Source organism: Parambassis ranga, chromosome 2 (genome assembly GCF_900634625.1).
Source record: "Parambassis ranga chromosome 2, fParRan2.1, whole genome shotgun sequence".
Lineage (NCBI taxonomy): Eukaryota > Metazoa > Chordata > Actinopteri > Ambassidae > Parambassis > Parambassis ranga.
The window spans coordinates 22,136,954-22,162,608 of NC_041023.1; the positions used below are offsets into that span (position 1 = coordinate 22,136,954).

At 43.5% G+C, this 25,655-nt stretch overlaps 2 protein-coding genes across 2 annotated transcripts; both read left to right on the forward strand.

Annotated features, from left to right (window-relative positions):
• The first annotated feature begins 7,085 nt into the window (after positions 1-7,085).
• On the forward strand, positions 7,086-17,459 carry pah (phenylalanine hydroxylase). Its single transcript, XM_028399265.1, has 13 exons — positions 7,086-7,315; positions 8,236-8,355; positions 11,915-12,098; positions 13,213-13,301; positions 13,733-13,800; positions 14,037-14,233; positions 14,776-14,911; positions 14,994-15,063; positions 15,170-15,226; positions 15,482-15,577; positions 15,945-16,078; positions 16,160-16,275; positions 17,019-17,459. Exons 1-13 carry the CDS (start codon positions 7,250-7,252, stop codon positions 17,060-17,062), a joined length of 1,377 nt encoding a protein of 458 aa, XP_028255066.1. The 5' UTR covers positions 7,086-7,249; the 3' UTR covers positions 17,063-17,459.
• A 1,139-nt stretch (positions 17,460-18,598) lies between these two features.
• On the forward strand, positions 18,599-25,655 carry th2 (tyrosine hydroxylase 2). Its single transcript, XM_028433430.1, has 12 exons — positions 18,599-18,823; positions 19,417-19,591; positions 19,690-19,778; positions 19,853-19,920; positions 19,991-20,041; positions 20,119-20,264; positions 23,913-24,048; positions 24,123-24,192; positions 24,261-24,317; positions 24,415-24,510; positions 24,587-24,720; positions 25,490-25,655. Exons 1-12 carry the CDS (start codon positions 18,599-18,601, stop codon positions 25,653-25,655), a joined length of 1,413 nt encoding a protein of 470 aa, XP_028289231.1.

The following is a 25,655-nucleotide window of genomic DNA, read 5'->3' on the forward strand; positions in this document are numbered from 1 at the left end:
GGGACCCAGAATCAAAGAGCGTTGACCTGCGCCGGCTGTGGCCAGCAGGCCTGTGGGGAATCCTGCACTGACTCCAAAGCCCTGGCTGCCATGACATGCTGGGATTCCCCCCTCCCTCCCCCGGTTAGCTCCGTTATTTCCTCATCTCATCAATCTGTCAGATAAGCCCTTTGACACACAGCACAATATGGTCCCAGTATTTTTCACTTCAGGCCTTCTCTTTCAGTGTGGTTCCAGTATTTCAACATCAGTCAGCTCACCCATGAGGTCTGCTGGGTGGTGGTGGTGGTGGAGGATGAGTGAGGAGTGAATGTAGATGCAGCTTTCAGGACTGAAAAAGCAGCCACATGTGCATTTAAGACTTCTGTGCTTGTTGTGTTCATTCGAACTTTGACACAGTGCGGTCCAAAGTGCATCACTGTCTTCTTCATCTTCTTCATCGCCTCCTTAGTTGTTGTTTGTCATATTCATCTTCACCGGTGTAGCAGATGATAATCACAGAAAATGATAATAAAGTTGATGATTTTATCACGTTCCTTGTGTTCTCATGTTTGTTTCTTATTCTTGCACTTTATGGTATTTATCTTGTTTATCTTCATCTTCATCATTGTCTTGTTTCCCCATATTTCTCGTTTGTCATCCTTATTCCTTAATGATCTTCTTGTTTTTATTTTTTCTTCTGTCTTTTCGTTCATCTTTGTGTTCTTCTTCTTTGTCCTGGTCTTCATCAGTGTCTTCCTCTCGGTCGTGTTCATCTTTATCTTCTTTGAACCGATGGCCGTCTTCTTGTGCATCTTTTCTTTTTCATCATCTTGTGTATCTTCATCCTGTTTGCTCTTCTACATCGTCACTTTGTTCTTTTTTGCTTTTTGGTCTTATTGTCCATCCTCATCTTCATTTCCAGCTTGTTAACCTTTTTGCTAATTGTTCCTTGTTGTATCATGATAAGAAGAGAATAGTAAATAAAGCGATAAACAAGAACACAGAAGTAGAAAATGGTAAAAACTCCTTTAAACTAAGGCTCCAATGTCCCAGAGAAGCCACATTTAGGAAAGCATACAAGTTGAAGTGGAGTTTAGACTTTAAAACACACATTTCACAAACACAAATGCAAAATTACCTCTGTGTGCATGAATTTAAGCAGTTATTATTAAATATTGCAATGTTTTTTACACTGTCTCTAGTCCAAACACCTCTCTGTACAGCTGTAAATCTAGATACTGGTCACCTGTGCATACTGCTAATAGTTTAATGAGGTGAGGGACTTTGAGAAGTGTGTGTGTATTCCTGTACCTCTGCACTAAACTCACTCGAGCACAGACCATTCAGTGTATTTTGAAGTAAGGATGAAAGGAAGACTCCAAACTATGCATGTCGTCTATTCATGGTTGACGCTCTTTAAAGAAAGGAAAAAAAGACAGCAAAAAGAGTTGGGAGAGGGTGGAGGGGAGGAGCGCTGCATAAATTTTACATACACAAGGCAGCAGACAAAGTGATTGTTGCTTCCCTGAAACTTTTTTTCTCCTCCAGAAAACACATTCCCTGCTGAATAGGCACCTATTAGTGACTCCATTATGGGCACAGGGCTCTTCAATGGCTCCTCACTGTGCGTCTTTATCATAGTCAGGCCCCTGAATACAGCCGACCCCTCCTCCTCCTGAAGCCCAACCAAGCTCCTTACAGCCTGTATTGATAGGTGCTGCTGATGATGGGTGAGGCAGGGAGGAGGAGGAGGAATGGAAGGGAGGGAGGTGAGCTGCTGCTACTGCTCTCACCCCCTGTTGTGTGCTCCAGGTGTGGTGGGTTAAGTGTAGCGCTACACAGCTTCTATTGTGCTGCACACTATTTTTTTAACCACTTGTTCCAATAAAAAAAATTGGATGCAGCGTTTTACATGCATTAGCTGATCTCCATAAAGCCACCCCCGCCGCTGCACCCCAAAACAAGTCGGGCCTCCGGCAAATCGCTGCACACCGCCTCAGAGGCCTGTATTGTTGCTGGATTATTCAGGAGTTAGCTGAAAGAAAGAGGCAGAGAGAGTGGGGTGTCTGTACTTTATCTCCAGGGGAGACATGGGCTAAAGGAAGGAGCTTCTTTAGAAGAGTGAGTTACTGCGGCACAAAAACACCTGCAGTGGACAAAGGGAGGCAACTGCACTTCTTTACTTTCCCTGATGTACTGTAAACTTGTGCTTGTTTTCATCAAGTTCTGTCACAACATCCTCACCTCGCCTCACTGACAGAGCCTTCAGTGTGTTACCTGATCCCCCCCAAGCGAGCAAATATCTGTGTGTGTGTGTCATTCAACTTTGAAGTTATGTGTGTACACACATTTGAAGGAGGGAGACACAGAGAGTTAGCAAGACTTTATGATGAATATGGAAGCATTGTTCAGCCATGCTTACCTCCACAGGGAACCATCTGCTCCCTGTCAATGCATCACCTGCTCGTCTGAGCCGTCTCCAGGACAACGAGGGGTGTTGGTGGTGGTGGTGAGGGGGTGGATTAGGAGAGGTTATGGCTTTGATGGGAGGGCCGTCGCTGGGGACGCAGAGGACTAAAGGAGGATGGTGGGGTGGAGGGTCGAGGGAGGGGGGCAGAGGAAGCCAAGCGAATGTCGCCCTCTGCTGGAGGAGGAGTGTCACAGCAGCTGTAGATAAAACACACAACAAGACATCCTGTTAGTGTTTTCATTCTGCTTCTTAAAAATCTGCACAGATTTTACTGCAGATTAATAATCATCATTCATAATAATAAGTCCCAGTTATTGATCACTTACTTAGATACTTTGCTTATGAGTCTACAATCATTTTATTCTGATATGCAGAGAGTTTGTTTCTCCAAATAAAAGCACTGTGAAGTGGGGAAACGAGCTGTCACTGACTTGTCATATGTTGAGTCAGATAAGCAGCTGCAGAGTTCTCTTTCCTTTGTGTGTATTTGTTGTAGGTATTGTGTGACAAGCAACATGAATGAGGATCAGTCACAGAGTTCTCATTAAAAGCCTCCACCTACAGCACACTGTACGTTCTGCCAATGACGGCTGGGTAAACAGAGACCTGAGGATGACCTGAAAGGCAAACACGTAGGAGGAGCCAATGATGAACATGTCACTTTGAAATGTTTGGGACTTCATAACAACATTCAGCAGAGCAACAAGAGTCTTGTATAAGAAAAAAAATTCCAATGCTTAGTTGAAACTGAGTATTTCACACTGAAGGAACATACAGACATTTTCATAGGTGTGCCGTATATCTCATAGTGTCCTGGTGCAGGACAGTGGATGAGCCATTAGCCACACGTGAACGCTCACCAGCAGCCACCCTCCACAGAGAAAGTCTGAGTGACAGGTGAAAGTGACCACAGCCGAAGGGAGGAAACACCTTTTGTGTTTGGTCAGAGAGCTAGAGGAGGGCGGTGACCCAAGTCCCCCTCCTGACGAGTCCACAGGCCTGAGGCTGTGAAGGAGGAAGGGTCTTAATGACTCATCATCAACACCACACACACCAGCCCTTGGCCACAAATTTGATCTAATCTCCATCTTTACTGTATTTTTAGGAAACAACATGGCAGCACTGACAAAACGGCCTCCACCTTAACCCGACACCTCTCTGACAGCTGTTTGATCATTCTGCACAAAGAACTCTTCTGTTCAGCTGATTTCCACCGCCAGACCCAGGACTCCCACAGGATCTCTTTCAGGGCTGTTTTCTAGGTAGAAACAAGAAGCAACTGGGTGGTAGGTACTTCTTAGTGCAGAGTTACTGCAGTGAAAAAACACCTATAGTCTAAAAATGTACGAAAGATCTACTGGACTGTTGTAAAACAGCCTAGTAGTTCCTTGCAGGTGCCACTAAAATGATTACAATACCATGCACCATGAAGTTCAGAAAGAAGTCTACATGGTGGGTACTTCTGCATACAGAGATCAGCAGTTGAAAAGCATCATTAGCCTTAAGGTCTTTGAGGCACTTATAATCGCCAATCAAAACCTAATGCCAATCCATAGCAGTTCTATTGTGGGACTGGCCGACTGCACTGACTTGGATCCTTCCCCTGGATAAGATGTTGATCCTGGGAGAGTTTCTGTCAGGGCCACGTGTAGCAGGGGACCTGGCCAGGGACAGGGGTGACTTTCCTGGGTGTAAAATTCAATTATACAGCGGGTGAGTGTGTCTGAGCGTGTCTGTTGTGAGTGCAGGACGGAAGGCTGCCCGTTCCCAGCGTGCGACAAGGGGGTTAAGAACCACAGAAAAGCCTCCATTATCCAGAGTGAGAACAGCCCATGTGGCTGGCTGCACGGCCCCCGCTCTCATTCACTCCCCTTTACAACAGCACTGCCGAAAGCCTCCAAGTTTCATTCTCTTCTCTCTGCTCCGACTCCTTTTCTTCCTCCACCCCTCCCTCCCCTGCTCTCAGAAAAGAGCCTCCACAATGCTGCTGGAGGGCTGAAGTGGATTCTTCAGCACCCCTGTGGACAGCGCACATGTGGACAGCATTCGCAGGATGTCTGTCAACTAGTTCATTTATCAACGACATCTCATGAAACCACAATTAGGAACTTCACAACTCTATAACCGATTACCATCTCTGAGCACCCCTGCTACTCCTCCTGCACTGCAATGCTCAAGTTGGTGTTCAAAATTTGTGGGCTTGTTTTAAAAAACAAACAAACCCCAAAGCAATTGTGGAATTGCAGTTGCATAATCATGAGAAAAGCAAAAAAAAAATCATTTTTTGTTAAGTGAGGACAGCTGTGTGTTAAAGAGCTCATTCCTCCCAGTCTATGGGACAGTGAAGCTGACTCGCATCTGGCTAATTATGAGTGAGAAAGGATCTTCAGTGTGTGAATAAGGCCTCCTCCCTATGGAGGAGGCCATTGTGGACGCACACTGCACCACTTCTTGCGATAAATGAGCAATTGTGTCCATCACCATTAATGACAGTAAATGACGCAGTGGGGAGCTCTCCATCCACTGTACAATGTTATCAAGATTTTTATGTGACATCACGGCCACAGATGGTTTCATCTGACCGGTGAAGACAATGAGCACAGAGAGGTCTATTGTGGGTCCATATTGGAAGGAAGACTGTATGTAGTGTGCATTTTGATTTGTGAAATGCACAGAAAAATGAGCAGCTAAACCTCAGCACTAAATAGCCAACATGCTGATCTTCAGCAGGTGTAGTTTTAAAATGTGTTTCTTCAACTGCAGGAACTACTGTGCTGTTGCAGGACAGCCTGGTAGTTCCTCCAGCTGATGATCTTCCTGCTCTAAATGATCACACCACCACAAACCATACTTTGAGATCTTGCCATTAAAAAAAAACACCTTAAGAGTAGGTTTACACGGCAGGAACGGCAGGACAGGCTGCATGGCCACCTCCATTTCTCTCCCATATGGGCACTTTAGAAAGCCCATTGTGAGTCCATATTAGCGGGCAAACAGTATGTTTGTGTTCATTTCAGCTTGAGCAGACAAAAATGTGCAAAAAAAAGGGATGAAGAGCTGCACTAAACAGCCACCAAGCTGATTTTCAACAGGTCAACTGAATAGTTTAGTGTGTTAGCATGTTAGCTAATTAGCATTGAACAAACCATCCAAAATATCATCTCAATGCAACAATTTAAATTTTGATGAAGGTGCTAGATATAAAAAAATGATCACTTACAGCTCATCCTGAGGTGAACATCAACATGCAACACAAACAGACCACAGAGAAACAGACAACAAGATAAAGATACGCAACAAAAGCACAAATAAACACACAAAATGACAAAAACAAAAAATGTTCAGATGCTTTAAACAAACCACAACTGTGAAACACCAAAAACAATAAGATGGAGATGGTTAAAATGAACAAAAGAAATGCAAAATAACAAAAACACCCCAGCTGACAACCTCATGGTGGTGCCAGAGGAAAACTGAGCAGATGAGACCAACTGATCAAAAAACACAGCACAACACCAGCCTGTTCTGACTTCCACCTCAAGCATCTTACAGTGTTTTGACCATTTTTAACATCACACCTTTTTTGACATGAAACATCAGCATTAATAACATCCAGGTGTTAAAGTTTGTAAAGTTAGTGTCTGACAGCCATGTAGCCTGCAGGATTAGAGTGGATGTGTGGGTCTGTGTGCTGCCGCTGTTCCCCACATATAACCAAACCCACAGTGCCCTCATGTGGCCCCCGAGGGTCCCCTCAGCCTCATGTGGATGCGCATAGTTTTCACAACAGAAAAATTGTGCATGTAACTTAGCCTCCTCGCCTGCCTAGTTTACCTAGTTTTTTTATTTTTATTTATTTTTATTTACCTAGTTTGTTAGCCAAAGATGGAAAATAGAACTAGAACTAACAGAACAGACAGAATAAATATGTTTTCTTTCTGTCTTCAACTTCTTTGAGTATCAAATATTATATAATATACATATTATTAAATGCATGTAATATAATCACACATTATATACAGCAGTTTTTTAAACAAAATGATTGTTTTTGCTGATTCGGTACCAAAACTGTCACACACCATGAGGAGATTTTTAAAGTTTTTTTTCTTTTTCAAGTATGTCTTTTGGAAATTGTGGGTATTGTAGTGTCCTACAGATGGTGACCTACAGATTGACTGAGTTAGCTCTTTTCTAGCATTAAAAAAAATGATGAAAATGCTAATTTAACTTTAACACCAGGTCAAGCCTCAGAATGATAATAAAAATTGTATTTGTCTGTGTAACAAACATATTCAGCATATTTGTCACCTATATCATTGTTTCTACATCAGTGACACTAGTTTATTATTGTAGGCTGTCTCTGTGACTTCATTATTTGGGTCTATGGCCCTATGAAGGTCCTCAGACCATGGCTTGGGAAACCTTATATCATCAGTGTTACTTTGTTTTGTTTTACTTACATATTTTAAGGACACACATGATGGTTAAAGTTGAATAATTTCGTTTATTTCTACTGGTTCTCAGGTCAGCCGCCATGGGCTAAACTTAAAAAAAAAAAAACTTTCCGCACACGCGGCCCCAGCGGTGCGCAACAAGAACCAGATGCGTCATTGTAATTGTGTTTCACAACAACCCGTGACAGACATACCGATACAGAGGGGGTGTGGTGTCACGTGGATCGACGTTAAATCGGAGTGTGTTTAAAGACAGGAGCCGTTCAGACACTTTACTGAAGCTCTCAGCATCAGCACACACACACACACTTACCAAGAGACTCACCTGAAGGAACAGAGGAGGATGGACGCTGCGTACAAGAGGGTGAACGGAGACCACGGCCCGGAGACAGGGGACCAGGGCACGAGGGTAAATCTAAACAACAACAAACATTTATTACTTTTAAAATGGCACTACAGTTAAAGTCGCCTGTTTATTACGAGTAAAAAGCAGCTAATTTGACAGAGACAGCTGGTGACAGCTGGAATATTCCAACAGCGCAGACAATAGAGAACAGCTGACGCGAGGAAAAGCCTCACAATACATCTGGACAACAAAACATTCAGTGGGAGCAAAAAGGAAGCTTTATAAAAATCTGATTATTTAATAGATTACTTTATTGGAGGTTTTAATTGATATCACACATGTTTGTTTTTTAAAGAAAATAGGGAAAAATGTAAAGTTTTTACTGCTTCCAGCTACATAAATGAAATATTTTCTCTTCTTTCTGGAAATGTATGTTGAGAAATTACTTTAATGTGATATAATTGTAGTTTTAGACATTTAACTGACAATATAAGTAACTTTTTAGCATTTCATGCACCTTTGTGGCAAATAGTCCAGATTTTTCTTACATAAAGGTGCACAAAACCTCACACTCAATATAACGTCGGGCAGAACTGTGTGAGTGTTTGTGAGGTATGTTGGCCTTTGTGCAGAGGAAATTGTGGGATGTTGTGTTTGCATTCTTTTTTTTTGCTGCCCTAAATCCTGTGGAGGCATGTGGTGGTGTGGTCACTTTAATGCCCGGGGTCGTCATCAGCAGCAGCAGCAGCAGAAGGTTAAAGGTGTGACGCCTGTGAGCTTTAAGATCAGATGCCTTTCATGCAGAATGTGACGGCTTTAAACCAGATTTCATGGTCGCTCCTCCTTCACTGCATACATACAGAGATCCAAACATAAATAAAAAATGAAATAAAGTGATCCAAAGATGTGATTCACACATATTTTCAACGTGTATTTTCCCCTTATTTACCCATAAATGTGTCCCTTTCTTTCTCTCTCTGCAGAAGAGACGGGGCTCCATGTACCTGGAGGAAGAGACCAACAAGAAGTCAGAGGTGATCTCCTGCATGTTCTCCCTGAAAGAGGAGGTCGGCGCTTTAGCCAAGACCCTGCGGCTCTTTGAGGTAACCTTTTTACTCCACCTGGAGTTGCGCTTAACATCTTTCCTGACTAGAGGAAAGTTTACATGCTGTTTGTTCATGACTATCATGAGGAGGAACTTTTTATTTAGTCACAGTTCGAACTGCGAAAAAAGCAAATTTACATGCAGCAAGACCCCAAAAGGAGGAATGTTAAAATAGTACTGTGGGGCAATTACTTTAGTTAGAAAAAAAACATAAAGGACTTTATGACAAGTAATAAAAAAAAAACGCTTGAAATTCAAAGTTAGGGGCCATCATGTGACTCATTTGTTGATTGTTGATGAATTTCTTTAAACCTTCAGTCTCTTCTGGGTTTTAAAAGACTCCTGACCCCGGACCCTGTTCATACTGGGGAAATGAATCTGGCTAGTGCAGGATTTGGGCCGTATTTGGATATATCCGGATAGATTATTTCTGAGTCTGAACAACACATATTTCAGATAAACCCGGATAGATCTCAAGCCACCTCTGAGAGGTGGATCTAGCTGGATTGGCTTACATCTGGCTCAGGTCTGAACGCAAATGCAGCTAGCGAATCCGGCTAGAGCTTGGGGTTGTTATGTTTCACAGGGAGTGTCCGGGTTGCGTACATAAGCCGGGTGTAAATATCCGTTGAAAAGAGTTTGTTTTTGTCATGGCTGGAAGGGACACCTCTCTCCACAAAAACATTACCAAAAACAGGTTGCATACATCTATAAGGGTTCCAGCCATCTTGACTGATCCCAAGAAACCTTGCGATGCATGCGCACATTCACTCCTACTCTGGCCTGAAAGGGGGCTGATTTTTATGATGCCACACCTAGGTTTGGAGGACAGCATCTGGATTCAATCCTACTCTAGCTGAACTGACTTTCCCCAGTGTGAACGGGGACTTATCTCGCTTAGTGTCACATTATCACACCCATCTGTCATCATTGCTTACCTTTAACATACCACACTGAAAGCAACAAAAAAGTGGCAAGAGTTTGGGGCAGGAATGTTGCACCCAAGAACAAAGTCAACAGCTAGCACACCTGTGTGAGAGGAAATACACCTTCATACCAGCAGGTGGCAGTGGTCTGTATTCGTTATTCAAGCAGGAGAGCCAGGAATGGCAAGAACTGTAAATATGCAGTGTTGTAAAGAGATGCTAATCAGTTAGCATATTTCTGTCTCCTCTTCTGGTGCTAGTGTGATTTACTGAACAGCCAATCAGAGTGAGTCTTTGCCGCTGTTCCAAGACGTTCAAAAAGACACCATTAAGAGCTCATGCAGCTGGACTCACTGTAAAAACTGGAGCCACTGAAACTATTTTAAATTCTAAAAAAAAAATCCTACATTACAGCACCATTATACTGCCTGACTGGGTAACTCTGGCAGTGTCTGTGCAGTGGACAGGCGTCTATGATATACAGATGTTTTTGTTGTTTTCATGCTGCAGACCTTTTCCGACCCTTTAAAAAAAGGAGGCTAAACAAACTGAGTTTATCGCACGTGTTTGTGTATCAGTGGTGTGCAAACAGGGGAAGTGGCTCTTTGATCCACTGATCCATGCTATGCACGCAAACCAGTAATACAAATCTACACTCACTTAAGTCCCATACATAGGAGCAACTAAAGCACTTTTAACTGTAAACTGTAATAAAAAATGAGTCTGGATTCTACATTTCCCACAATGCAACAGTATTGGTTATGGCATGCTGCAGGAATTAGCACTGAAACACAGAATTTTATAACCTAGTTAGGTCTAGGTTGTTGGGGATGTCATAAATCATGTCATAATATCGTGATGATTGAATTCAAAAGCCATAAAAGTGAATTGAAATTTGAGTTTAGAAAGGATCAGTCAGCTAGCTGCGTGTTTGTTTTTATTGATTTGGACTGCATGTGTGTACGTGACAGGTTGAACTAAACAGTAATTGGCAGCACCTCCATTGTTTAATCTTTGATATCAAGGTCCAAGTTTGCTCTTCTTACAGACAGAACATGTCTTTTTGAAAAAAAAACAACATGCATATAGTGTAGCTGAATATAAAATATGTTTCTGATTAAAGAAAATTTTTGGGGGTTGGATTCACATCTTCAGAGGGGGAGACTGATGAATGCCAAGTATGTACCAAATGCTATAGCAGTAAACATCAGGTTCCTCATTGAACCTATGAGCTCCCTCTTTTCCGATCCTCCCCCTGCTCCACCCTCCATCCACCCCCTTTTTGCATTTCCAGCTTTTTATAAAAACAGGCCAAATGACCCCCCAAAACCATCAACACGCCCACTCCTCCTCCTCCTCCTCCTCCTCTTCTACCCTCAAATACATAAAACACAGCTTTAAAGAGAACGTGCTGCTTCCTCGTTTCTGACTAATTGAGAAAGACTGCTGTGAGGAGCCACGTGCTAACATTTAGCCACGCAGCTGTGGCGTCTTCCTGCTCACACCTAATCCCCAGATTTCATTCAGTAAAAAAGTCACACATTTAACCTGCTTAGCTTAGCACACATGTGACATGGCAGCATGCCTTTCTTGTGACACGTCATGCCACGGGCCGACCTTGACCTTGCACCTTAGTCAGAGCGTGACCGGGATGGCGACGGAGAGGTACAAAACTCTTGCGAAGGTTTAGGAATTAGGGTTGTTAATCTGGTCCAGGGCACAAAAAGTACACAACAGGTACACATTTCTGTGCTTCTCAACTGGTATTCAACATAGCTAACAGCAGAAATAGAGATTTAGACATGTCTTTCCACACATTCCCTCAAATTCATGTCCTAATTTTTAAAATTAAACATCTGTGTTGGATAAATTTTCCAGTTACTAGAGATCGGGTTCTACATCATAAACTTGAATTTATAGACAGGGCAACACTTAAGTCTTTTCTTTACAAGGTAAATCTGCTGATAGTCAAGTCGCGAATACTACATCACAAAAATGCCAGTCTGGACTCATCTTTGGTCAATCACTCCCAGGGGGGGGACACGCAGAACCACACATGGGCCCTGGAATGGGATCCAGATGAGGAGAAAACGTGAGGCCCTCCTCGCTCACACCCTACTCACTCACACCCTCCTCTTTACTTGGCCTATAGAAGACAGAGAACAACACACTCCCCATCCCTCCCCAAAAGTTGCATAAACAAAAACACATTTAGAATAATTGGCACATACAAGCACAAGTCACGCATTAAAACACACGAGCCAGAGCCTCCTCACATGCCGGCCATTGAGATGAAGTGCTGCCAGAAAAGTCTGGAATCTTCCCAAGGGTTTTAGGCTCATGCCGCAGAATGAGAAATGCCTCCATGATTTTTTTTGTATCTCACAATTCTGCACTGAGCCGCAATATGTCCTGAAAGCCTCCAGACTGGCTCAGAGCCAGTTTGCAGAGTTCAAGGCGGCCGACCTGAGCAGGTCTCAGTGGACGCCACAAAGCCTGATAACAAACCACCAGATAAGCTGCTGCACACCACCACCTAGTGGTAGAAGAAAGCAGTGCTGCAGCCTGCATAATTACAGCCATGTATTATAAAGGTGAGCACACAACAACATACTTGCTTTGTCCGTGCAGGAGAAAGGCATCAACCTGACGCACATCGAGTCTCGTCCGTCCCGGGTGAACAAAGATGAGTACGAGTTCTTCATCAGCGTGGACTCCAACTTCTCTCAGGTCCTGGATGAGGTTATTGACGGCCTGCGCACACAAATCTCTGGCCAAGTGCATGAGCTGTCACGTAACAAAGAGAAGGACACAGGTTAGTAAGTGTGTCACTAATATATTATTGTTTTAACACAAAAGAATCTGAGGCCAGTGAAGATGCAATGGCAGCTTTAGCCTGTAGGCGCTAGACTGAAAGTCATTGAGATGGTTACATTTAATACTGTAAGAAAAACTAAACTTCATAGAAATCTATCCCGAATTAAGCAAGACATTTCAGTTCAACACAACCTCACGACCAAAAATAATTAAAGACCACACTAAAAAGTTAAAACTGTGTGTCAATTCATCAAGTTCACATGTTGCATGAGAGATGTATCCCCTGGGAAATAATAAAACTGAGACCATTGTAGCTTTAACCAGCTAAGCACAGTGTTGGGCGTTGCCCCCTCCTCCCCCCGCAGCCAGACTCTGTAATGGATAACTAGCGTCGCCAATGAGACCAATGGCCCCATCGCCCACAACTAGCCCTCTTTATTGGTTATTTCCAGAATGACATTAGTTTAGCTTCTGAGGACCAACAGGCCTGTTGAGAACAGAGGAGCTCTGTGTCTCCACTGCAGACTAACACAGGCCAGGAGACCATGCCAAGGTCACGGCAGGCCGAGACGGACAGGGCCACCAAAGATCCTCCCTCGACCCCAGCATAGACAGTGTGGTCTACTGGTCAGGGTCAAGTGGATGAGGGGATGTTCATGGCCTGAACTGGAGACGGCCTGTTTACAGAGGAGCCTGGCAGGGGCCTGTTGTCTTCCCGGGGGCCTCGGGGCTGGACCACACTGCACAAATATAGATTAATGATAGGTCCCCAGTGTTTTTTGAGTGTCATAAATCCATATGAAGAACCAGATGCTGCTCATGTATATATGCCTGTTGAGTGTCAAAATGCCACAGCAATAAAAAAAAAAACCAGTTTGTCGTCTGTTAGGAAGAATTAGACAAAATTCAAACTGCCCCTATTTATTATATTTGTTTGTCATCTAAAACAATAGATTCATCATTATTTTGTGTGTATTTTAGTCATTTTTGAAATAAAAATAAGAAAAACAAACATTTGTTGTGTTTATAAATTCTCTTCTGTTTGGACATGTATTTGATTTGACATGAACAAAAACACACATCAATGTTTAATGACCCTTTTTTTCATCCAGTGCCATGGTTTCCTAACGACATCCAGGACTTGGACCGCTTTGCCAACCAGATCCTCAGTTATGGCTCCGAGCTGGATGCTGATCACCCGGTAAGGACTGACTCATCCACATCCTGCCTGTGTGTGTTTGTGTGAATACACGTCCACTCACGCCCCCACACGTCTTATGAAAAGCGGCGCTGCGGAGATGACAGGCCGCACTCTGCCATCTATTCTAATGGAAACTATCCACACACACAAATTGATGTCATTGCTTTAATTGAGCCCCTATAATTATAGATAATTGCTCCCTTTTGCCACTGCCATTAAATCAGAATGTATTCATTGTAAGCTGAAAAACACTCTACAAAGGCTTCATTTGAATATGTATTTGCATGCTCTTTTTAGAGACAGGAGGGCATAATGCTGTCAGAGGCCACAGGGCTTAGCCTCAGCAGAGGATTTCCACTCTTTGATTCAGCTGTGAGTAGCTCGGCTGCGATCATAAGATCTAACGTGCCTTTTTGTGTGTGTGTGTTCAGGGCTTCACAGATCCAGTGTACAGAGCCCGCAGGAAGGAGTTCGCCGACATCGCCTACAACTACCGACAGTAACTACACTTATTTAACAACTTACAAAGTTGTGGGTAAAAAAAATTAAAATGATAACAAATATGGTGGATTTAAATGGGCTTGATTCAATATGTAGTCTATAATTCTAAAGCAATACAGGACTGAACCCAGTAAAATGCTCTCTGAGGGGCCCCTCTGAAATACTGTGGATCTGAAAGACTTGTGGAAAACATTGTTAGCATTATTAAGGTTGTTGTTACCTTTTTTGTCCCAGTGGCCAAATCATTCCCAGGGTGGAGTACACAGAGGAGGAAAAGACCACATGGGGCATTGTGTTCAAAGAGCTGAAGACTCTGTACCCAACTCACGCCTGCCGTGAACACAACCGCGTCTTTCCCCTGCTGGAGAAATACTGTGGCTACAGGCCAGACAATATCCCACAGCTGGAGGACGTCTCCCGCTTCCTGCAGTGTAAGTGGAGTTAAACTAGTGTCATCTCATGTTTAGTATTAAATATCCAAAAATACATGTGAATCCTTATTATAAATAATGAAATTACACCATGCATCTTACCACAATTGCTGAATGAATCAATACAGTTATCTTACATGTGGGGGTTTGTTGTTCCACATCACTGACTAAAACAATGGCTAATTCATTTATAGTAGAAAAAAACCCAAGCTAATGTTGACTTCAGCTAAATGTTAGCAGTGTAGAGCTAACTGCCATCTCCGGCTAAATAAGCATCAATCAATAAGAAATTGAATCCATAAAAGGCAATTTGAATTATTAATATGTTTGCAACATGGTAAAAAGTCTTATTTTGCTTATCCTTAATAGTAACATGTATTACTGTGATGAGCCACCCAGTTCCTGATCTTTTCAGAAAAATGTGGGAGATCTGTTCAAGCGCCCTACTTCCTCTCCCCCCTCCTCCCTTCTATCTGCTCTTATCCAACACATGTAAACACTCAGCCTCTCCCGTCTTTCATCTCCCCGCTGCTCTCCTGCAGCGTGCACAGGTTTCCGGCTCCGCCCCGTCGCCGGCCTGCTCTCATCCCGGGACTTCCTGGCTGGACTCGCCTTCCGTGTCTTCCATTCCACACAGTACATCCGTCACGGCTCCAAGCCCACGTACACACCTGAGCCGTGAGTGTCAGGAGTCCATCTCAAGAAGAAAATATACATAATCTACAGAATGTGAACGAACGTTTTTCTGCTTCTGACACAGGGATATCTGCCACGAACTCCTGGGACACGTGCCCCTGTTTGCTGATCCCAGCTTTGCCCAGTTCTCACAGGTAAACCACTTCAAGACAGAAATACAACTGTATACCTGAAAACTCACAACTTTTAATAAGGACACATTCTATAGTTTTCTAATCTTGATGTTTTGACTCCACACAGGAAATTGGTCTGGCATCCCTTGGTGCCCCTGATGAGTACATTGAAAAACTTGCCACTGTGAGTACTGCATACAAGAAAGAGAACTCATGAACAACAAAAATGAAAAGTTTGTGTAACTCTAGCAAAGCAGCCACAGAACATAAGACTGAAGGTTTAACTGTACTGCCTCTCACAAAGGTGCATTGCTTTTTATGGTTTCTGCAAATCAGTGATTCAGGTGAACTGATCCCTTAAATCTTAAGGCTGTGCTCTTTACCAGCCCATCCCTGTGTTTTGGACTTGCTGCATAAATCCCTTTTTATGTGTGTTCAGGTGTACTGGTTCACTGTGGAGTTCGGGCTGTGCAAGCAGGGCTGTGAAATCAAAGCTTACGGAGCAGGTTTGCTGTCATCATTTGGAGAGCTGCAGGTAAGAAGACGTTGTGTGGACTCCCACAGTGGCGATAAGTATTTCCCTGCATTATTTGTTACGGCACCTCATGCAGCACAGCAGCATGGTGACAGGCAGTAGGTTAGTGGTCCACTCAGATTCAGGTTTAATGTGTCACTGGGGGAGTCAGGCTGTCGGCCCAGCAGGGGGGCGGTAAAGTGGTTCACTGGGTAAAGTGGGGGCAGAGGGAGGATGAGCGGCTCGCTATCGAGGTCACAGGTTACATCAGCTGCTGTCGGCAGAGGATGTGCACCAGCCGATCATGCTGCACATCCTGTTTACTGAGAAGAGGTGTTAATTAAGAAATACTAATCCACACACAAACAAATAAATGTTCCTCTTACAGTACTGCTTAACAGACAAACCCAAACTGCAGCCCTTCAACCCCGACAAGACCTGCCTCCAGAAATACCCCATCACAGAGTTCCAGCCGGTCTACTTTGTCGCCGAGAGCTTTGAGGATGCCAAGGAGAAAGTGAGGTAAGTACAAGTTTCCTTCTCACAGATTATAGGTTTAGAAACTTTGACGTCCTGAGCTAAAACTGCAGTCTCTGTCTACAGGAAATTTGCTAGCACGATCCCCAAGCCTTTCTCAGTGCGCTACAACCCGTACACCCAGAGCATCGAAGTGCTGGAAAACACCCAGCAGATCAGGAACCTGGCTGACAGCATCAACAGTAAGCATGGCTGAGATATTTCATTTGATTAAAACTATTATATTCATCGATTAAAGCAATGGTATGCATTGTTTGTGATCAAGTCATCACCAGCTTCATAAATTTACAAATCACAGAGTGACTCTTATTTTTAACCTTTTCTAATAAAAAATCTATAAAAAAATCTTTCAAATCTTCAGTTATTATATAAGAGTTATGCAATTGTCATATAGGAACATAATTCTTACATAAACATTCAGTAAGAAATAAGGCGGTTATCAGTCATCAATGCACAGTGGTGATAGCACAACAAAATAACAAACTTAAATATTAAAAGGTGTCTATAAACAAATATTAGAAAAATGTCTGATTAATTTCATTATAATTGATGTCAAATCTTCACTAGTACAAAACAGACTATGATGAAGCGAGCGGTTTTTCTCTATACTAGCTTACATTATGTCAGCCAAATTAGGCGGTGTCATCCTATCTTTGTGTATCATTGAACACAGACAAATACAACTCACACAAACATGAGGATTGCTGCACACAGGTTTTTCTCGCTGTCTCTTGGAAGCTAAAAAACACAACAATGGCTTCATTTAGCTCTGATAATAGAGTTGGCTGGTCTATAGTAAGCACATTAACTGGACTGAACATAACAGGACCATTATTATCCAGTGGCTCACAGACGTGTTCAGAGTATTTTAGGCACTCTGGATTCATTGAGTATAACATTGTCATTCTTTCTTTTTGTTTCTTAGGTGAATTGGGGAAACTCTGTGAAGCCCTGCGGAAACTGGAGTAATGGAAGGTGACGTGTGAGACCATCTTTCTTTCCTTGAAATGCTTGTTCTTTATCAGGCTGATGGCCTGGTTCCACTCAGCATGCTTACAAGTTAGCTTTATTTGTATATGAAACACAATGACCATACCAGTGTAATCCAGCTAGTAGGAAACATTATTTTAGCTTTAAGTGTTGCTTACAATGAGAAATGTATGTTTAAAAGCTGAGACCTTATCTACATTATAACACCAACATGTTTTTCACAATCACTTCGATGATCCTATCTAGTGTGAACCCTCTCCCTCAGTATGATGCAGCAATCTGATTCTGTTTGTTAGCGTTCATGTTAGATGGATAAATGAAACGTTTTCTTGTATGCATGAAATGTTGAAATGATGAAATAAACAGATCTCCATTTTTTCTGTGTCTGTCCTCCATAATGTGAACAGCATTACAGTTACAACAATGGTTAGGTTTTCAATAAAAAATTATGATTTTCTATTTAAAAAAAAATAACAATATAAAAGAAGAAATGTCAACATTTATGTCTGTTGTCAAACTACAACTGGGCTTTTAGTAATTTTTCTGTAGAAAAATATTAGAAAATTCCAAAGAAGCCCTCAAGTCCAACACTGACAGGACTACAAGTAAGCACAGTCACATGACCTGGAAGCTATAGAGCTATTATAAAAATGATTATAAAATAGAAGATGGCCCTCAAGCCCAATTCAAAGAGGTAAAACGTTTGTTAGCATCACCTCATTCTCACACAAGAAAATGATCCAATATCACATATGTGAGTGAAGCATGTTTGCAGCAGCACCCAGGTTAGAGAGCAGTGTTGTGCTCCATGCAGCTCTGCCATTCACACAATGGTTGTTCAGTGTTCACTTGATGGTGGATTCATGAACATTAACCAACCTGAGAAAGGCCTTTATAGGGTTCTTATAGGATCCTTTGTAACCTTGCAGCCTGTTACAAGACTTGTTTTTGGAGTTCTCTTTGTTGATAGATCACTCCTGTTTCCTCTATTTGTTAAAATCATTACAGGTGGTTGTGTAACCTTTTCCATCCTGATGAGCAGCAGCATGGTGGATGTTTTGAATCATATTTATGCAGAAATATAGAAATTCTTAACCGGTTACAAACTTTCAAGCAGGTCACAGACCTGGAAGCTAAAATATCTTATTTAGGAGCTACCATAAATTTAAAGGAGCTCCAGTCAGCCCATTGAGGTGACTCAACACAAAAGAAAAACAAGGAAAGCTGCAGGTCCCAGTCTTTCTCCCTTTTATAATAAAAGTAACCCATCCTGGTGTGTTCTTGGTCTTGTAAAGTGGCCTGTTATTTAATGGCACCATTTGTACCATAAATAGAAATGGCCTCATGACGCAAACAGGTCCCCCCCCCCCACACACACACACACACGCACAAAAAAAAACCCTTTTACGCACTTGCGCAACTGAACTGCCCTCTGATGATGACAGGCTACTTAAACCTGGATGGAGGCGCGCGGATAACACACAACCTGGGCGCTGCGGTGACCGTGCAGGAACGATGAAGACGGACGGCGTGGTGCAGACGTTCAGCGGGAGGAAGCAGAGTCTGATCGAGGACGCGCGCAGGGAGCGCAGCAGCGGCTCCGCAGGCTCCCCGGGGCCCTCCAGGTACAGAGATGGCTTCGTGTTCGAGGAGAAGGACGGCAGGGTCACTCTGAACGTGCTGTTCAGCCTCAGCAACGGAAAGAACGCGGGCTTCTTCAAGACCGGGAAAATATTCGAGGTAAAGACTCGATCAATATTTTATTTTAAAAAGGGGATAAATTATTTAAATTAAATATTACTATTAAGTTTGATTCTTAAGTTTAAGGCTACATGGCCACACCTTAATTTACTGCTGCAAACACACATATTATATAATTTAGTTAAGTGTTATGAAAATTGACAGAATTATAGTGTTCTTCACATTAATAAACATTCTTCTTTAATAGATGTGGGCATACAAATAAATAAGAATACATTTGAATGATTAAAATGCATAAGACGAAATAATGTAATGCTTTTTTAAAATCCTATAATAATATAATTAATCCTACAACAATATTATTATTAAACATATATTAATAATAATAATGGTAAATGGTAAATTTCAGGTTCGATTTCTTGTGCTTTTTAAGATATTCATTCAGATTCTTAGAAAAATCCCTGAAATTGCTAAGCCAATTTTAATTTTTGCAGCCATTGTGCTAAAGCAGATGATAAAACAGTCCTAAACATGCATCAAGAGGAACTGATATAAAAAAATTAAAAGTTTATATTACATTAAAACCTTTAAAGTTAATAAAGTTAAGTTTTTGTTCGTGTTTTTTTTTCCAGACGTTTGAAGCCAAACTTCTGCACATCGAAAGCCGTCCGGGCAGAAAGTCGAAGAACGGCTCGGCCGAGCTGGAGTTCTTCATGAAGTGTGAAGTTCACAGCTCTGACCTGGACGTGTTTATCAACTCGTTGAAGAGGGTGGCTGACGACGTTTGCTCCATACCGGAGGAAAAGGGCAAGCACACCTGATGTTTTTATGATAACAGGACCAATAAATCTAAAAAAAATCTAAAAATCTAAATATAATTAACCATTCCCCCCCTCTTTCTACAGTTCCCTGGTTTCCACGGCAGATAAAAGACCTCGACAGATGCAACATGTTAATAACTAAATTTGATCCGGACATGGACCAGGACCACCCAGTGAGTGTTTACCATGAATATTCTGTATGAGTTTTTTTTAAGCCTATGTATGTTAATTTGGTGCTTTCTTGCAGGGTTACAGTGATTCCGAATACAGAAAGAGGCGAGCTGCCATCTCTGAGTTGGCCTTCAGATACAAACAGTGAGTGTCGTCTCTACAGTGTATCTGATTATCATACAAACAATCATTAATACAATGCTGTTTACTGCAGGGGGGACCCACTGCCCACAGTAGAGTACACAGTCGAGGAAATATCAACATGGTGAGGATCGTGCGCAGTCACAGATATAGATACATTGTGTTTGTGTGGAGGTTAATGAAGCGTGATATTATGCACAGGAGGCAGGTTTACCAGCAGCTGAGGAGCATCTATCCCAGTCTGGCCTGCAGGCAGTTCCTGGATGGCCTGCAGCAGCTGGAGAAGGAGTGCGGCTATGGAGAGGAGCGCATCCCTCAGCTCCGAGAAGTCTCCGCCTTCCTGACAGGTGACACTAAAAAAACATTTGAATTAGAGGAGTTATATGTAGTTAAAAGAAGAAATACATTTTTGCAGGAGACAGGAAGAGCAATGAAAAAGAGGAATGTAATGTTTAAAGTGATTTAAAGTCTGCACAGAAGGCAGAGTCCACCCATGACACCAGGCTCATGCTGATGACACCCTGTCCGGTGTGACAGCATGTGAGGATCCCTGTTGTGTTGTGATAAGATAAGATAAGATAAAACTTTATTAATCCCGAAGGAAATTCTTGTGCCAGAGGTATCAAGTTACATTAAATGCAGTTAAGTACAGAGTATAAGAGTATAAGTGTCACTATAATCCAAATAAGAGTACAGTACGCAGTATGAGCACAATATATGATACATGGATACAAATATGGAGATGTAAGGTGCTAAGTAAACATAAATATAGACAAGTGGAGGGAATGACAGTGATGCCTGACATGATTATCTAGCGCTTCTCCCAACAGAAAGGGGAGGAGTTATACAGTCTGATGGCCACTGGCAGGAAGGACTTCCTGTGGCGTTCTGTGCTGCTCCTCGGTAGTCTCAGTCTACCGCTGAATGTGCTCCTGTAGGACAGCAGTGTGTCGTGCAGGGGGTGAGACGTGTTGTTACGAATACTGAGGAGTTTCCTCAGTATCCTCCTCTCTGTCACCTCCACCACAGACTCCAGCTCCACTCCCAGCACCGAGCCAGCCTTCCTAATGAGCTTGTTGAGTCTGTTGGTGTCGGCCGTCTTCATCCTGCTGCCCCAGCACACTACAGCGTAGAAGATGACGCTGGAGACCACCGAGTGGTAAAACATCTGCAGCATGGTCTGGCAGACGTTAAAGGACCTGAGTCTCCTCAGTAGATACAGGCGACTCTGTCCCTTCCTGTATATTGCCTCTGCATTTGTGGACCAGTCCAGTTTGTGGTCAATGTGGACACCCAGGTATTTGTAGCTGTCCACAATGTCCACGTTGGTACCCTTGATGCTGACTGGGTTTGGGAGTGTCTGGTGCTTCCTGAAGTCCACCACCAGCTCTCTTGTCTTTGTGACATTCAGCTGCAGGTGGTTCTGTCCGCACCACTCCACAAAGCTGTCCACCACACTCATATACTCCGCCTCCCGACCTCTGCTGGTACAGCCCACAATGGCAGAGTCATCCGAGAACTTCTGCAGGTGGCAGGACTGTGAGCAGTGTCTGAAGTCCGATGTATAGAGTGTGAACAGGAATGGAGACAGTACCGTGCCCTGGGGTGCCCCCGTGCTGCTCACTATCGTGTCCGAGACGGTGTTCCTCAGCCTCACAAATTGTGGTCGACCTGTAAGATAGTTAGTGATCCAGGTGACCAGTGGGGTCTCTACCTGCATGTCCAGGAGCTTCCTATTCAAAAGGGCAGGCTGCACGGTGTTAAACGCACTGGAAAAATCAAAGAACATGATTCTAACAGTGTTACCTGCCTCCTCCAAGTAGGTGTGTGCTCTGTGCAGCAGGTAGATGATGGCGTCCTCCACTCCAATACGGGGCTGGTAAGCAAACTGCAGGGGGTCCAGCGATGGTTCCACAACAGCACGCAGGTGTTTCAGGACCAGCCTCTCCAGAGACTTCATCACATGTGAAGTCAGAGCAACTGGTCTGTAGTCGCTGTGTGTGCTTGGATGTTTGGTCTTGGGCACAGGAACAAGGCATGTTGTCTTCCACAGGGCAGGGACAGTCATCAGGCTCAGACTCAGGGAGAAGATGTGCTGGAAGACCCCACACAGCTGTGTGGCGCAGTCCCTGAGTACTCTGGGGCTGAGTCCATCCGGTCCTGCAGCTTTTCCCGGTCGTAGGCGACTGAACTCCCTCCTCACATCTTCTGTGGTGATGGTAACTGTGGACACAGAAGAGCAGAGAGAGAGATCTGATGGGGGAGGGTGGGGGGTTGTTAATGGGAGGTGGGGTAAGGGGGGCGGGGTGATGTTATTGATGGGGAGGTGAGACTGGTTAGTATGGTTGGGGGGGGGGGGGGGGGGGGGGGTCAGGGAGTGGACTATCAAACCTGTTGAAAAACAGGTTCAGCTGGTTGGCCTCCTGCAGATCTCCATCCATCAGCTGGTCGGAGATCCTATTGTGGCCGGTGATGGTTCGCATGCCACTCCAGACCTCCCTCAAGTTGTTCCGGGCAAGTTGGCTCTCCAGCTTCCTCCTGTGGCTCTTCTTGCCCTCTCCAATCTTCTCCTTCGCCTCTGCCTGGGCCCTCCTCATCTCCTCTCTGTCTCCACTCAAGAAGGCTGTCTTCTTTCTGTTGAGTGATGCCTTGATGTCCTTTGTCACCCATGGTTTATTGTTTTTAAAGCAGCGTATTGACCTGGTGGGGATTAGAGAATCTGTACAAAAATTAACATATTCTGTGATACAGTCTGTGAGTGTGTCTACATCCTCACCGTGGGTGTCACAGAACACATCCCAGTCAGTCACCTCAAAACATCCCTGCAGGGTCTCCAGGGCTTCCGGTGTCCACCTCCGTACAGTTTTGGTGGTCACCGGCTGCCGCTGTACTGCTGGTATATACTGGGGTTTGAGGTGGACTAGGCTATGGTCTGATCTGCCCAAGGGAGGGAGAGCTATGGAGCTGTATGCCTCTTTAACATTAGCATACAGTAAATCTAGAGTTTTATTTTCTCTTGTTTTACAGTCCACAAACTGCTTGACAGTGGGCAGAGTTGATTTCAGATTAACATGGTTAAAATCGCCAGAAATCGCTATGAAGGCATTAGGGTGCTGGGTCTGAAGCCTCGCGGTCACAGAGCTGATGACGTCAGTAGCCCGCGACGCCTCAGCCGAGGGAGCAATGTAAACAACGAGTACAATGGCGTGAGAGAACTCTCTGGGCAAATAATATGGACGTAGACTCACCGCTAGCAGTTCAATGTCCGGGCTGCACACACGCTCCTTTACCGTAACGTGTCCCGGGCTGCACCACCGATTGTTCACGTAGAGCGCAAGTCCCCCTCCTTTCTTCCTGCCGCTCTCGGTGCAGTTCCTGTCCGCCCGTACCAACTGAAAGCCGGCTAAACTCACGGTAGAGTCCGGTATGTTTGCGTGCAGCCACGTCTCTGTAAAGCACATTACAGACGCCTCACGAAACACACACTCGCTCTTTGTGAGAGATGTTAACTCTTCCATCTTATTATATTATATGTGGTTGCGGAGTGTACTGTAGTTCGTGCATAAAATTTATCACATCCAAGTCAGTGATTTTTTATGACAATTTGCCATAACTTAACTTTCTTTGGGACCTTGAGCACCAAGAGCTAGGTACCATCCATTTCCATTACACTGGGGGGAAAGGCAGTAAAATACAGTTATTTTTGGGTGAACTGTCCCTTTACGAGAGATTTCAGCTTTCAAAAGACAAATCGGATAAAATAATAATCACTATTGTGGTGATTGACTATTGATCAGCTGCATTTCAGGATTAATTTGAAGTAAAAAGTACAAACAGAAGCATCTGCCTATAAATGGCTGAAAAACTAAGGTCAAAGGTCATCACATTCCATAAGAAAGATGAGAGTTAATTAAGAGGAACTCTACAAACAAAACAAAAAAGAGGAAGATGTGAATTTAATTTACTTTTTGTGTCTTTTTTCTCTTCTGATTCAGAGAAAACTGGTTTTAAGCTGCGTCCCGTCGCCGGCCTGCTCTCAGCTAGAGACTTCCTCGCCAGCTTGGCCTTCAGGGTGTTTCAGTGCACGCAGTACATCCGACACTCCTCTGCACCCATGCACTCCCCCGAGCCGTGAGTCACTTTGGTTCAGTGGCACATTTGTTTTCTGATTTCTGTCACTGACTCAAAATGATCTTCCCTGACAGAGACTGCTGCCACGAGCTGCTAGGACACATTCCCATGCTGGCAGATAAGGAGTTTGCCCAGTTTTCACAGGTAGGTACATTTATTGTTATGTAATCTGTCTGTTTATACTTCATTGACATCATTTTGAATGTTTTCAGGAGATTGGACTGACCTCTCTTGGTGCTTCAGATGAGGACATTGAGAAACTGTCAACGGTAGGATGTACCTTTAAGTCTAGACCTTCAAGTATTTAAGGGTATTTGGTGCCATCTAGTGGTCAAATAATCAACTGCATCTGATGTTTCACCACAGTTGTACTGGTTCACTGTGGAGTTTGGCCTCTGCAAGCAGAACGGAGGGGTGAAAGCGTACGGAGCTGGACTCCTCTCCTCTTATGGAGAGCTTGTTGTGAGTGTCATCTGGTCATATCCAGCTACATACCAGTCTGCTTCATGTGCTGACACTGTCTGAATTGTCTCTTTAGTACGCGCTCTCAAACGAGCCGGAGTACAAGCCCTTTAATCCAGAAGAAGCCGCCGTGCAGCCCTACCAGGACCAAACCTACCAGCCTGTTTACTTTGTGTCCGAGAGCTTTGAGGATGCAAAGATAAAGCTGAGGTGATTACACAGCATTTAAACCTCAATCAGCTTATACTGACCACTAAGAATCATTTTCTTCACATTTAGGAAAAAGTGATGCATCCTCTTTTCTTAGAGGCAGCTCATTTGTTTGTTTTTTAACACTGAAAACTACAATTTAGAAGCCGTTATTGTGTTTGTGGCAGTTTGATTTAGGAGGACATAAAACACCACAACAGTTACTGAATTCAGTGTTTTTTGTTGTCATCTACAGCATCCACATCTATTGTTGTTGTGATTAATTCAAGAGAATTTCTATCTGAGACATAACCACTCGTTAAACTTGCATAAATCACTGTCAGAAAGATTAAATATTAGCCTTTAAATAATAATAATTTAGCGTTGACATGTAATTAACATTGAATTAGAACAAACTCAACTGTGAGCTTTCTGTTCAGAAGCAGGTGTAGTTATTTTAGTAGTTAAGCTGCATTTACTCCTGTTTATGGTGGACTTTGTTGTGAGTGCTCTCTGGGTAAACTTCTGCCATTTTCAGCACACCGGCATGAACAGGAAGCAGTGTCAAAGCTTTATAAATGCTAATTTTGCTAATGGTCATCAATCAGTCAACTGAACTGTAGACTCAGACACAGGGACTTTGTTGGTGCAATACTGAAATACTGAAACCTGTTGAGATGTGATAACAAAGGTTCACAAGACAACTCAAAACTCCACACTGGTCCTAAATGAAGAGAGATACATAAGACACACCTTCTTTCAAGTTCTATGCCTTCATTTGCTTCTCCAGGAAGTACTCTGCCAACATCAGGCGCCCATTTGCCCTTCGCTACGACCCCTTCACCTGCAGCGTGGAGGTCCTGGATCAGCCCAGCAAGATCCAGAATGCTCTGAGCCAGATGAGAGAAGAACTGAGGACCCTTCACAGCGCCATGGAGAAGCTCAGCTCAGCGTGA